Genomic DNA, 14060 nt, shown 5'->3' on the forward strand with positions numbered 1-14060 from the left:
TCAGCTCTGGAGGTGATACCTGAGAGGTGTTTCCCTCCAGGACCTCAGTCTGAATAGTTCTGTGTTACTGCTGCCACTCTCAGTTGTGGCAGCTGGACTTTGGAGAAAGAGCTGGACTGCAGAGGGCAAAGAGAAGTATGAACTGTCTAGGTAGCTGAAGCAGGAGACAAAAATACATCTTCTTCATGAATCCTCTTTGCATATTCAGATACACCATTGATAGCTGTATTTTTTCCTTTCCTGACAATGAGAATAAGGCTTTTGGGCAGTGGAGGCGGGACTAATTGTGCAAGTTTACAGGTTCTTTAAAAATAAAGTTACCAACAGCAAGACGTAAAAGGGAGGTGCATCATTATTACTAGAAAAATAAATAACTTTCATTATTTCTTTTGAAAGCATAAATTACAACAAACTGTTCAATATGAATTGTTCAGTTAATGGCTTTCCATGCCTCATTTATGACACACTCTTGTATAAAACTACTGAAATTATTGAAGTGCACAGTGCTGCAGAGACACATCATTTTCTTTTAATGAGTATTCTCAGCAAAAGTTGATGAGGTTTTGTTCTCCAAGAAACACAGAATTAGTGTATAAGAATGTGTAAATTACTGGGCTTTGAAAGATGTTTCATTGAAGCACTCACTTTATGATTAGATTGTAGATAGAACCAATGCTGAAATGCAGCCACCTTGAAAGTCTGTTTCTTAGGGAACACAAGGTGGGAAATACTCCCTATGAAAGCTGGAAAAAACACTCTTGTATAACTGCACACTGAATTCTTCTGCTGTTTGTTAGGAGACCATCCATCCTGTTCGTGTCAGCTGACCTAAGGCAATTAATGAGGCAATGATCACACGTTACTGTTATCCCAACCAATGCTGTGCTAATGCAGCACTAATTAATGCTCATTTGTGTATTCTGAGTGTCCTGTCAGGGGTGTGTGGAGCTGGGCTGGGAGCTGTGTCACCGAGCCCCTCTGAGGCTGCCATTAGCAGGCAGATCTCATTTCCATACCTGATTGATGGTGACAAGGAGGATGGAAGCTCTGTGCCATGTGGGATTTTCACACTTGCACACACTGCACTGCAGCTTACGTAAAGATTCTTGGCAAAGTTCTAGTGGTGAAATGTTAATTTCTTGGGGGCTCATTAGAATAACATTAATCATGAACTCTGATTATGTTCACCTTAGTCTGAAACTTTATAACTGAAATTAATCAGGGTCTGTAATTAGGTAGAACAATAAAATGGAACCGGGCTTTGTTATTTTATAATAGAGCTATTAATTCACTCAAATGTTAGACTTTCTTTGAGGAATTTAAGAAACATCTGCTTTGAAGTATGGGAACTGAATCCAGCTGCTTGTCTGTGACACTGTAAATGATCATATCATTAATTAACATTCACCATCTTTGAGGGCTTTCATTGCTAGTGTAGCAAAATCAAGAATTTATTGCAGTTCAGTGACACTGGAATCCTGGCTTATTTCTTAGGTCATAGTGTTGCCCTTGCACTTGTATTTTGGTTGTTTTAGTCTTCATGTTACCATTTTTGCACAATTTCTGTTCTCAGGTCCTGTCTGAGGATAGGAAATAATAACAGATAAAGCATGCCTTGAGAGAGAAAGAGAGAAATGGAGTAGAGCAAGCCTAGTACACAGCTTCTGAGGGTGGCATTTTCCACTGGTTGTGTGCTGCCAAAAGAAGTCTGATACTTAGGATGTATGTCTGAAAACTGTGTATATTTTGGGAACTTTTTTGTTACTGGTAGCTCTCAGATCCCTTGAGAGTAGTTTGTACTGCAAATTTTCATACCTTTTTAATTGAAGCAGTCATTTGCTTTCTTGTCTAGATGGTGTTTGTTTTTTTTTTTTTTACAGTCTTGAGACACATGCAGGAATTTGTCCAATGAGTCATTATTGTTTTTATCCAGCCCCTTCCCTAGGGAGGAGCTCCAGCCAGCTGCTTGGGCTTGCTTTGCTGCTGGGTGTTTCTGCCCTGTGCATTGCTGCCCCAGCGTGAGCCCCTGATGGATGGTGGTGGGAATTGTTGCTTGCAGCCAGGTTTATTTTTAACCTTGTCTCGGGTTTTTCACTGCTAGAGGTTATATTGTCTCTCAGTCTGTATTTTGCAAGTTTAATGACTTCCCCCAGCCTTTTCTTGGTGAAAGGACCTGCCTGGTTCTGGTGGTGTCACTAAGTGAGACAGGGGTGGATGCCCTCTGTTCCTGGTGTGTGGAACAAAGGGAAATGATACATGGGAGTGACTCCCTCTTGATGAATACTTGAACCCACAGACTCCTTTCTTCTTGCTACCTTAGCTGGGAGGCTGGGGCTTTATTGGGGATGCTGTTGTGTTTTATCCATGGAGCAAAAGCATTTCCTGTTGCTGTGCAGCCAGAATCAGAGCCCAGCTGGCAGCAGTCTGGTGGCAAGCAGGGGTACCCAGGCTGAGGTCAGGATTCAGGAGTGGGTCTTTTCTGGGCCAGCCTAACCTGGGTGTTTTCATCATGAGGATCTTTTAGAGATACCTGCCACCTAGCTTTCTTGGAGACATCTGTCTTACTGAGAATAACAGGTTTCAGGCTGGTGTAGTCCATGTTAAAAAAGGGTATCATACCACTGAGTATGTTTTAGCAGTCTGGGACTGGGGTGGGCACACACCCCACACACCCCCTGCTGCTCTGGGCCCTGGGTGCTGGATCCATTGTCACAGACATCTTTTGTGAAAAATCCTTTCTTTGGGATTTTCCCTTCTGGGAAGCTGAGGCCCCAGAAAAAGAATGTAAACACTGGTTATCTGCTGCTGTGGAATGCAACAGGTGCACCTGGGATTGGCCCGTGTTGCTTGTGTACAATTAAGGGCCAATCAAAGACCAAGCTTTCTCTGGGACAGAATCAGGGAGAGCTCCTTTGTTGTTCATTCCTATTCTATTCTTAGCTTAGCAGCTTCTGAACTTTTCTCTCTATTCCTATTAGTATAGTCATAATGTATTATATATCATAAAATAATAAATCCAGCCTTCTGATCATGGAGTCAAGGTTCTTGTCTATCTCTCTCACCCTGAGGAACCCTTGCAAAGCCATGCAACAATCCATCTTGCAGAGCACTGCCATTCTGGGGTTACAGAGAGCCTGGTGATTCAGATACCTGGGAAGTGATTGGGAGAGTGTGAGGAATCTGTCAGGGGCTGATTCTGTGACTCTGCTCCTGCCATTTGTCCTGTGGCATCTGGAACTGGCAGTCTTGGATTCATGACTGAGGAAGAGAAAAGGGGAAATATTGGTGTGTGTATGAATGTCTGCCCAGCTGTGCCTCTTTCAGCATTCATCCAAACCTTCTTGTGTGTCTGCATGAGAGAATCTGTTCCCATGCTCCCCAGTCTGAGCTGGCCAGTGCCCAGTGCTGGAACCTTGGAACACATTTGGGCATTGGGAGCAGCTCCCTTGGTGCCAGGCCCTTGTTCACACACTGCCAATGCCCCAGGGTCCCAGCACACAGGAGGGAGGACAGAGCAGAGCAGCTGAAAGCACCTTTTGGCAGGGTGGTGTTTGCTCCTTCCTTCCAGGCCTGCTCCAGTAGCCAGAATGGCACAACACTGCACCTCAAACCAGCTGTGGAGCGATTCAGGTAATTCCTCCCTGCAGCCTGAGCAGCACTGTCCCCCACAGCTCCAGAGGGACTCCTGGGTGTTCGTTAGCTGTGGGCAATGAGCAAAATGTGTTTTCAGACTCATGCGTAGGAAAATTCCAGCACTGTGGAAGGTAACACATTCCAGAACCAGTGTAACACATTCAAGAACCAGTGAAGAAATACAGAGCTGAAGTGTGCCGGTGTAAGAGGTGTCTTAAAAAGACAATTAATGTTTTGAAGAGGAAATAATTTATGCAAAATATGGTACAAAATCGAAGTGCTAATAAATAAGCAGTACAATGTATTTGCTTTTGACACTTTGTTTCCACTTAACAGGTACTGAATGCAGGTTGATTTGTTACCGATTTTTGAAGCTGATTTTCATTCTATACACCTTGTTTTGTACAAACAGTTGCCCTGTAATTTTAAAATTCAATCTTCTGCTTTGAAACTACATGAAAATATGGTAGGATAAAGATCCAGAAAAATAGATTTGAGGTTATATAATTTCTCTTTATTATAAAAAAGTTGCTTCACCATATGAAACTTTTTTTCCTATATTTTGGAAGGCTTGTGTTCCCATTTTGTTTTTCACAGAGTCAGCATGATATAATGTCTTCCTAATTTCTGTAATCTTTTATGATTACAGGGTAGTGTGTAGTGGTATAAAAAGTTACTCTCATACAGTGTTGAGAAGTCTTGAAGATCTAAAACAAAAGAATGGGGTATAAGAATGCTTCAATCCAGATATTAAATGACAGACAAATAAGCAATGTAGTAATTGTTAAAGACTTAATACTACTACATTATATTTTTGTTTTTAGAAGTTTTGGGCTTTTTCTTTGTTTGCTTTATCCTAATGTTAAAGGACTGTAAACTTTTAGCATTTTTTTCCAAATGACTAGATTTTTCAGCAAGTGGATGTTTCTTTTGAGTGACATTTTACATTCTAGGAGTAGTAGAAGGATTTGTTTCTGTTGCCACTTCTGTCAGCAGCTGCCTGTGACAGAAGTAGGTTTTGGACCCCTTTGTCTTTAAGCAGAAATACAAATGCCTGGTTTGGCAGGCTCTCACAGCAGATTTTGTAGCTGCCTGTTGAAGTCTCCTGTCCTTGCAGAACAGTGAGACCTAATAAAATATCATCAGCCTTGACTACCAGTTGCATAACCAACTAACAACTCAACTGTTGTTAAAAACCAGGCTGTATTTCAAGGCAATAGGTAAGCTTGAGAAGAATTAATTTTTTTTTAGTTTTCATTTCTAGGAAATATATATATATTTCAGGATTTTCTTAGAAGTTTGAATAGTTAAACCCTCCCTCTGGAACCAGTAGATAAAATTCTACACATTAAACACAGTAAAAATGGTGCATATTCTGCAAAGGACAGAATTTTAGATTCAAGTTGTCTGGGCACAAAAGCAGTAACAAAATGATCCCTACAAAACAGAGTAACTTAATAACACAAGGAATAACTTTTGTTAATTTGAAGCTTTAGAAACTGAAGCTTGTAAAGTAAGATGTAATTAAATTATGGCACTGTACATACCAGTTGTTCTTGGTAATTGAAACTTTACAATATGAAAAATACATTACATCTGTACAGTTTATACAGGTAGGTAGGATGAGTTTTGAAAAAGATTCACTTTCGAGGGTCATACTCTGAAGTCAAAAAAATACTGCACAACTGAACTAATTACAAATTGTAGACTGGAAACAATTAATCTTTGTGATTGACTTTTAATTTGCACAGGGATCCTACACTCCACAGAACTGCCTGCTCACTGGTGTCCATAGCTTCCCCCAGGGTTTGGATGCAGCCCCTGCTCCAGGGTTCCCTAGGGCAGCTGCTGCCCCTGTTCCCTGCTCCAGGATTCCTAGGGCAGCTGCTGCCCCTGCTCCAGGGTTCCCTAGGGGCTCCAGGATTCCTAGGGCAGCTGCTGTCCATTCTCCCCACTCCCTGCTCCAGGATTCCTAGGGCAGCTGCTGCCCCTGCTCCAGGATTCCCTAGGGCAGCTGCTGCCCCTGCTCCCGGCTCCAGGATTCCCTAGGGCAGCTGCTGTCCTGTTCCCTGCTCCAGGGTTCCCTAGGGGCTCCAGGGTTCCCTAGGGCAGCTGCTGTCCATTCTCCCTGCTCCAGGATTCCCTAGGGGCTCCAGGATTCCCTAGGGCAGCTGCTGCCCCTGCTCCCTGCTCCAGGATTCCTAGGGCAGCTGCTGTCCCTGTTCCCTGCTCCAGGATTCCTAGGGCAGCTGCTGCCCCTGCTCCCTGCTCCAGGATTCCTAGGGCAGCTGCTGTCCCTGTTCCCTGCTCCAGGATTCCTAGGGCAGCTGCTGTCCCTGTTCCCTGCTCCAGGGTTCCCTAGGGCAGCTGCTGCCCCTGCTCCAGGATTCCCTAGGGGCTCCAGGGTTCCCTAGGGCAGCTGCTGTCCCTGTTCCCTGCTCCAGGATTCCTAGGGCAGCTGCTGCCCCTGCTCCCTGCTCCAGGATTCCTAGGGCAGCTGCTGCCCATGCTCCCGGCTCCAGGGTTCCTAGGGCAACTGCTGTCCCTGTTCCCTGCTCCAGGATTCCTAGGGCAGCTGCTGTCCCTGTTCCCTGCTCCAGGATTCCCTAGGGCAGCTGCTGTCCTGTTCCCTGCTCCAGGATTCCCTAGGACAGCTGCTGCCCCTGCTCCCGGCTCCAGGGTTCCCTAGGGCAGCTGCTGTCCATTCTCCCCACTCCCTGCTCCAGGGCAGCTGCTGTCCCTGTTCCCTGCTCCAGGATTCCTAGGGTAGCTGCTGGCCCTGTTCCCTGCTCCAGGGTTCCCTAGGGGCTCCAGGGTTCCCTAGGGCAGCTGCTGTCCATTCTCCCTGCTCCAGGATTCCCTAGGGCAGCTGCTGCCCCTGTTCCCTGCTCCAGGATTCCCTAGGGCAGCTGCTGTCCTGTTCCCTGCTCCAGGATTCCCTAGGGCAGCTGTTGTCCCTGCTCCCGGCTCCAGGATTCCCTAGGGCAGCTGCTGTCCCTGTTCCCTGCTCCAGGATTCCTAGGGCAGCTGCTGCCCCTGTTCCCTGCTCCAGGATTCCCTAGGACAGCTGCTGCCCCTGTTCCCTGCTCCAGGATTCCTAGGGCAGCTGCTGCCCTGTTCCCTGCTCCAGGATTCCCTAGGGGCTCCAGGGTTCCTAGGGCAGCTGCTGCCCCTGCTCCCTGCTCCAGGATTCCCTAGGGCAGCTGCTGTCCATTCTCCCTGCTCCAGGATTCCCTAGGGCAGCTGCTGTCCATTCTCCCCACTCCCTGCTCCAGGATTCCCTAGGGCAGCTGCTGCCCCTGTTCCCTGCTCCAGGGTTCCCTAGGGGCTCCAGGGTTCCCTAGGGGCTCCAGGATTCCCTAGGGCACCTGCTGTCCTGTTCCCTGCTCCAGGGTTCCCTAGGGCAGCTGCTGGCCCTGCTCCCGGCTCCAGGGTTCCCTAGGGCAGCTGCTGCCCCTGCTCCTGGCTCCAGGATTCCCTAGGGCAGCTGCTGTCCTGTTCCCTGCTCCAGGATTCCCTAGGGCAGCTGCTGTCCCTGTTCCCTGCTCCAGGATTCCTAGGGCAGCTGCTGGCCCTGCTCCCGGCTCCAGGGTTCCCTAGGGGCTCCAGGATTCCTAGGGCAGCTGCTGGCCCTGCTCCCGGCTCCGTGCTGCTGTGGTGATGGTGCTCAGGTCCAGCTCCGCCTCCAGCCCCGTGTCCATGGGCTCCTCCTGCCTGCTGCCCTCGTAGGGCTTGTGGGCCAGCAGCTCGTGGTGCACCCCGCAGTAGCTCAGCGTGGGCTGCTCGTAGGCCAGGAACGTTGACATGTTCATGGACAGTGGGATCTGGGCAGAAACAGAGGGGAGAAGCAGCAGTTACCAAGGGATATTACCAGATTGCCTGAATTGCAGGTTGGGAAACCAGACTGGCTGCTCTCTGGGTCCCTGTGCCTCTCCTCTCCACCCCAACCCTGCTCTTCTCCAGGCTGTTTTAACCCTCACCTCCACCACCTTGGATCTCGAGGCCCAGGGCTGTGTGCATGCTTGAATGTGTTTGAGAAGATGAAGATGTGATTCAAGTTAAATTATCTTTAGAATGTAATTAACCTCAGCTACAATCACTGTGACAGGGAATACTGCACATTGAATGTAAATGGTTTTTCAAGTGAGTGGCTTGAATTTGTCAGTGAGTGTGATACCTTTGGTCTGCTTGGAAATGCAGGTGAGAGGGTTCCTACTATTGAAGGGCTTGGGGAAGGGGACCTCAGCCCTCCTGGCAGTGTACCCAAACAGGGTATCTATTTGGGTACACATCCTATTTGGGTAACATCCCTATTTGTATCTGCTCCTTTGCAGCCTTCCTTCCCATTTTCATTCCTTCTGGGGTGTGTATCAATAAAATTTCTAGTTATGAAGAACCTCCTTTGAAGTTCTCTGAAATTAATAAATAATCTAATAATATCACAGCAATTGTAGTAGTTCTCATCTCTGACAGCAATTCTGGAGTAAAACCCACAGCAGTGTTTAATTACCAGTGATATGTGAGCGTCATATTGTCTGGAGTTCAGGTTCAGGTGAGCATCAGGATGTCCCAGCTTATCTTAGATTTACAGTTCAGAAGCCTTCCCATTGCAGTTCCTATTCAAGGGGGCATCTGTTCTGCAGGCTGAATTTCATTGCATATATTACATTTCTGTGCAGTGAGGGGGAAGTTCTGGCAACCCTCTGTCTTTTCAGTCAGGAAGTGTAAAACTCTAGACTTACTTTACACAGAAAGTGCAGCTAAAAGTTTGTACTTACAAAACTGTATGGCAAACCAGAATGTTTTTATAAATAATTCTGTTCAGTCCTGGAAAGAATGTAGTCCAGTTTGGAATGCTGATTTTTTTTTTTCTTCATTTTTCTTTTGATCATCGCTGACAGTTGAAAGGTTACCACAGACTAAAAGGAAAGCTCCTTTTTTTTTCTTTCTTTTTAAAAAAAGGAGGCAGATAATTTGGGTCTGGTCTCTGTAGCAATTACAGGGATCTGCAGGAAATGGGTTTTTTCTGTAGCCTGCAGAAGTGTATTTACCTCTCAACAGCTGTGAACTGGCTGGGGAGGAATGCTTGTAGCTCCAGATGAATATCTCAGCAGTTGGCAAAGGTGGGAAAGGTTCTTGCAAAGGCCTTACAGCATTTATTAAGCTTCTGCTCTTGTGCCTGTGTTGCTACCTGATTGCTTGACCTTGACTGCCCTTTCATAAGACACAAAATTGCATTTTTTTCTGAATGTATTGTATTTAGAATTAGTGGCAATATTTTCAGCCCAAGGATTTTGGTATATTGTTAAATTTCATGGACAAGGGGTGTTCAGACTTCTCGGGGCGATGTCGAGACTCAGCCATAGAATCCTGAGAATAAAAACTTGGAAAACAAAGGCATAAGGGGACAGCCACAGTTCTGGGTGGCTTGAGAATGTTGTGATGGAAAATTACAATAGGGCAATGGAGTATTTTCCATGAAGATGACAGAGCTGAAAAACAGATGATCATGAAGAGGACGGATGAACATTAACCTCACTGAAGCAGGAGAATAAAGTGAGCTGAAGGATGGAAGCAATAGAAGTGATAGAGCTGTGATGTGCCATTCTGAAAATGTACAGAGTTACAGAGTAATGAGTGTCATACACAGAACAAGCATGGGAATGTGGTACATCAGCATTTGGTCAATAGGTGAGAATTTCATCTGTTTCATATTCAAGTTTTGCTGTTGCCTTCAATTAAAAAAGGAGCAAGCCCTTATAATACATCCCAGGGAACTATACAGCTTTTATGGACACAAATCAAAATGTAATGCTTTATGTGAGGCCATGGGACGAGTCTTGTTATTTCAAATTAACTTCAAAACAAACCTGATACTTCACCATCCATCAGTTTGTCTCTGTGACTTTTCTTCCTTAAGGAGTCTTAGGACAGGGCTAATGTTTTGTACCTACATTTACAAAATATTTTGTACCTACATTTATGTCTCCCGCCTCTGTACCCCTGCATTTGAGTTCTTCCTGTAACTGTCTTTAAACAAGTCTCTTTATTTCTCTCTAGAATGCCCTGGAGCTGTCTGATAGCCAGTTATGGAAAGAAAATACCATCTGATTATCATCTTGTCCCTTTTCTTTCATTGTCTGCTTTTTCAAGCGTGCACTTACTTAAAACGGCTATGCTGTGAAACAAGGGAGATACTGAAACTTTTGTTAAAGGAACAGATAAATCTGTTTCAGCCAATTTGTGATGGTCATGGATTTAGAGTTCAGATCCTTCTGGCTCCCCTACCAAGAATTCATTCAGCTGAATGAATTAAGTTACCAGAAGTTATTTTTTGTGGTAATTTGCATACACTGTGAGAGGAGACCACACTGTAAGGCAGTGAATGCTTTGGGCTGAATTGCTGTCCCTTGAAAGTGCTGATAAGAGAGGGCTGCAGGAATCTCTAGTCCCTCCTAGGGACCTCTGTTTTCCTTCAGACTTCTCAGTTCTTAGGTGCTTCTTTGGTGTTTACATCCTTCAGCCTTTCCAAGTGCCAGTTCTGAAGGCCTGGTAAAGGCAGTGGAGTGTTGGATCAGCTGCTGGGAGCTTTGGCACGAGATGTCCCAAGGACAGCCATCAGCTCCACCAGTTTTCCTGTCAGTGCCAGGAGGAGTTCAGTGCAAAAGGAAAGATGTTTTCAGGCTTTTCCCTGCTTCTCTCAAGCTCATTTTCTACTCAGTTCAGGCTGTAATTAAAAACCTACCAAGAGTATAAGCAGCAAGAATAGCAAAATTGTTCTTCACACAAATGTTAATGGCCTCTTGGTGAGGGAGAATTGTGTTTTCTCCTCAAAGGGCACACCTGTCCAGATGTACAAATTTCCAATACTGAGGAACTCTTGCCTTTTTTCTGCTACATAGTTGTGGGATGTTTCACGTGTCCTGCTTGGCTTGGGCAATTTCTATTCTTACATGTTCGTCTGTGGTTAACTTGGGGTCCCACACAGTGAGAAACAATGCAACTGAATCCAACCAGGTGCTTTGTGCCCAGCCTTCACTGCTGTGCCAGACTGAAGGGCACATTCCTGGCAGAGGGAGAGCAGAGTGAGAAGGCAAAGGGCAGGTGAGGAACCTGAAATCCTTTAAAGTCTTTTAAACCATCCCTTGAGTCACCCTCGAGGGGAGGATCCATTGATCCATGGCAGTACAAACAAAAGAATCTCTTACTGAAGTAGCTGCTCTGTCTAGACTTGAGTTGTTTCAGTGACTCAATGCCCTAGGCTTATATTGATACTAAAAAAAGTCTTTACTAAGTGCATGATTAGAATTACAGTCCATCTGGAACAGTAATCTTTCCTGTGCTGTGTTCAACATGACTTTTCAGTAATTTATAATGCAGCACATTCCCTGGGAAATGGAGGGTGATGTTAAAAAGTAAAAATCACCTTGACAAACAAAGACCAGAACTTCTGAAGCTTTGTTTTGAATGTTGGACACTTGAACAGTAAAGTGGGGTTTTCTGAGGATTGGAAGAGAGTGTAGAGGGGCATTCAACCACAGATAGGTTCCATGGGAAAACAAAGCTTTTTGTTTTGTTGTGTCAGTGTAGACTTGATACCTTAAAGTAGAAGGAATTGAAAAAAATTCTCAGCAATTTGCACATGCTAATTTTGACAGTCACCTTTACCAGTTTTTGAAATGCCAGAGTGAACAGCTGCTAACAGCTGCTGAGCCCTTTCTTCTTAATTTTAGGAAAATGATAATGAAGAGGAGAAATCAGAAGGAAAAGGTTTTGTGTTCCACTGACTGATTCAGTTCACTGGGTGCAGGCTGAGACATAATGAGCCATGGTTTCCTAGTTGCTGGACATTTTGTCTTTCATGTTGTTAATTTTCCTAAAATTTGTACAGGGTGATATTTAGTTAGGATCTTTCCTTCCTGCAAAGAATGTGACATTTGTAAGATGAGAACAACTTGTGTCTTGATTAGCTCTAATTGCCTGCTTGACTCTGAAAGGAGTGTGTATTACATTTTTCCAGTTAGACACTTATGCTTGCTAATAATGTTAGAAAAATGAACAAGTTATAAATACTCTTCTGCCTGACAAAGTAAATATCTCCTTGCACATTTTTTTTAAATTTGTCTGTGTGGATTCCTGTGGTTGTGTGGGGTTTTATTTGTTGGTTTGGTTTTGTTTTTAATTTGAACAAGCTGCAGTTTTGGATTTTTGTTTCTTTTTAATAGCAGTCCTTCAAGTTCTAATGTAGTAAAGTGAATTAAGGAAGTAGGTGTGAGAGTGTGTGACTAAACAAAGATTAATCCATTCAGTTGCTTAAAATATGGTTCATAATATTTAATAGAGGTGTACATTATCCTAAAGTAGCTCTAAAATGTTATTACAATTAGATCCATATCTAACTGAGCACTAACCTTTTTAGGCTTCTCATTTGTTTTTAATTTGTATGCAAAATTTGATGTTTATCAGATAGGCTCTGCGGGCATAATTACCCAGGTGTCATTTAAAAACAACAGCGCTGAACTTTGTGGGACTAAAAGTGAATCAACAGAGATAAAGCTTTTCCTCAGGATGCTGGATGAATAATGGACTCAAATGGAAGTATTGCCTAGCAAGCTTTTGCTGCAGGTAGAAGGAGGGAGCTGTCTTTTGTCTTTGTAAGGCTTGCTGCAGCTTGGAGAACCTGAGCATCATGCTGTATCTTAGTTAAAATTCTCTACTTAGCAATCAGTAGATTATCTTGAAATATGAGGGAATTGTATGAATAAAAGCACATTAAAAAAGACACCCTTGAAAAGTGAATTTGTGGAGATGTCTCAGAAAATGTGTGTTTAAGCCAAATATGTAGGTGGTGTGTGTATATTGTAGATACACACATATGGACAAGCCCTGGGAGAGGTCAGTGGTGCACTGACCTTCTCCTCTGAAAGTTCTAGAATGCTAAGAAGAAAACCATTGAAATTAATTTGGTTTACATTATAGATATGTCTCATGCTTAGGGGAGGTCTGTCTCCCCTAAACCCAAATCTCTTGTATCACCAAGTAGAACAAGCAGTGATTCAAAGTTCCTCAGAAGTTGTGCAGGCCAGGCTCAGCTGGACATCAGGGTGCCTTGTTCAGCTCAAGAGCCTGGGGCTGCTGGTGCAGCAAGGCTTCCCCACAGCCAGGGGCACACTCGGTGCTGTGGAGAGCAGGAGCTGCACATGGCAATCAGGGATATTTCATAATGAGCAACACCCACTGCTGCAACATCCACCCATTTACAGCACCAACTGCAGTTAGCTTCACAGATTTTTATTAATTGCTCCTGTTTTGGTTGATGGTTGAACTTTTTGGGCCATCAGTGGGCTCTAAGTAGGATTTTTTGTGATCCTCAAAGGATGGGTTTGCATACCTTGGGTAAGCTTCTGTAGAGTGCGATTAATATGATCTTATTTTCTTCTCTAATTATTTTAATGTAACAGGCAATTTTCATATCCCCTAAGTACTATAACAGGCAATCTCATTACTTTTCATCAGGCTTGTTTACAGAGAAATAAAACAGCAGCAGAATAAACAACACTGAATGAACCAGAAGCTGAAGTGTTAGCTACTCTGAGTATTCAGAACCACAACTCAGACTCCACAGTCATGAGTTTCCCTTAAGAAGAGGAAAATATTTTTATTGCTACAATATTTAGCTGGTTCTTTGCTTTTCAGTGTGTGAACAGTTGGGAAATTTGATATAGTTTGTACATTTAACTATGAAGGCTAAGTTCTAAATTTAGTGAAAGCTGAAGTTATTAAAACCCCAGTAAGAGGGGGTTTAGGAAATACCAAGGAACTTGATAAACTGATGTCAACATTGTCCTGTTTGTGCTTTGCCCCCTTTGTCTTTCTTACCTTCCAAATCTTAACCTTTCTTACTTGCTTTGTTTTATGCTTTTCCCTCTATTTCTGTCTTGGGGAGGAAGAATCCTTCTTATTACTGACCATATTAATAATTTGTGTAAGCTCTCCATCTTGCAGTTACATTGATGTTGGGTGCCATGGGTCTGTTACCTCATTCACCTTTGCTTTCTTGCAGTCTGCACTGCCTCTTTGGCTGCTTTTCACTGAAGTGCCCTGATGCTCTCTTCCCTTAAGTGCTAGATCCCAAAAGAGGCTTTCAGGTGCAGGAGGGTCTGGTGGTGCTGAGACAAGCAGGGGAACCACTGTGGGATCCCAGGGAATCCCACTTTATCCAAGCACATGCAGTGTCATCAGCTCTGAAGGGAAGAGGAACTTGTGTCTGAGAGCAAGGAGGAGGAGGCATTATTTACTCTGCTAGCTTGATTTTCCCAAAATTTAGTGTGTAGAAACTGAGTTGAAGACAAACTTTGTATTTCATTTGTATTCTGCATTGCATGTATCTTGAGATTAAAATGGGGTACCAATAAAAAAACCCACAA

At 44.2% G+C, this 14060-nt stretch overlaps 2 protein-coding genes across 7 annotated transcripts in view; one reads left to right on the top strand and one right to left on the bottom strand.

Moving 5' to 3' along the window:
* The window catches only part of CTNNA3 (catenin alpha 3), a 421206-nt gene that overhangs the window by 111079 nt on the left and 296067 nt on the right, over positions 1–14060 (top strand). The gene's annotated exons all lie outside the window — the stretch shown is intronic.
* Positions 4126–14060, bottom strand: part of LRRTM3 (leucine rich repeat transmembrane neuronal 3) — a 74420-nt gene continuing 64485 nt past the window's right edge. For 2 of the 5 annotated variants that reach the window (XM_064716476.1, XM_064716475.1), the window contains one exon: positions 4126–7457. In XM_064716476.1, coding sequence (XP_064572546.1) covers positions 7248–7457 — 210 coding nt within the window. In that variant the 3' untranslated portion in view covers positions 4126–7247. The remainder of the gene's footprint in view (positions 7458–14060) is intronic. The other 3 variants (XR_010440743.1, XR_010440742.1, XM_064716478.1) reach the window with 3 other exon arrangements.

This window comes from Zonotrichia leucophrys, chromosome 6, assembly GCF_028769735.1.
Source record: "Zonotrichia leucophrys gambelii isolate GWCS_2022_RI chromosome 6, RI_Zleu_2.0, whole genome shotgun sequence".
Taxonomy (NCBI): domain Eukaryota; kingdom Metazoa; phylum Chordata; class Aves; order Passeriformes; family Passerellidae; genus Zonotrichia; species Zonotrichia leucophrys.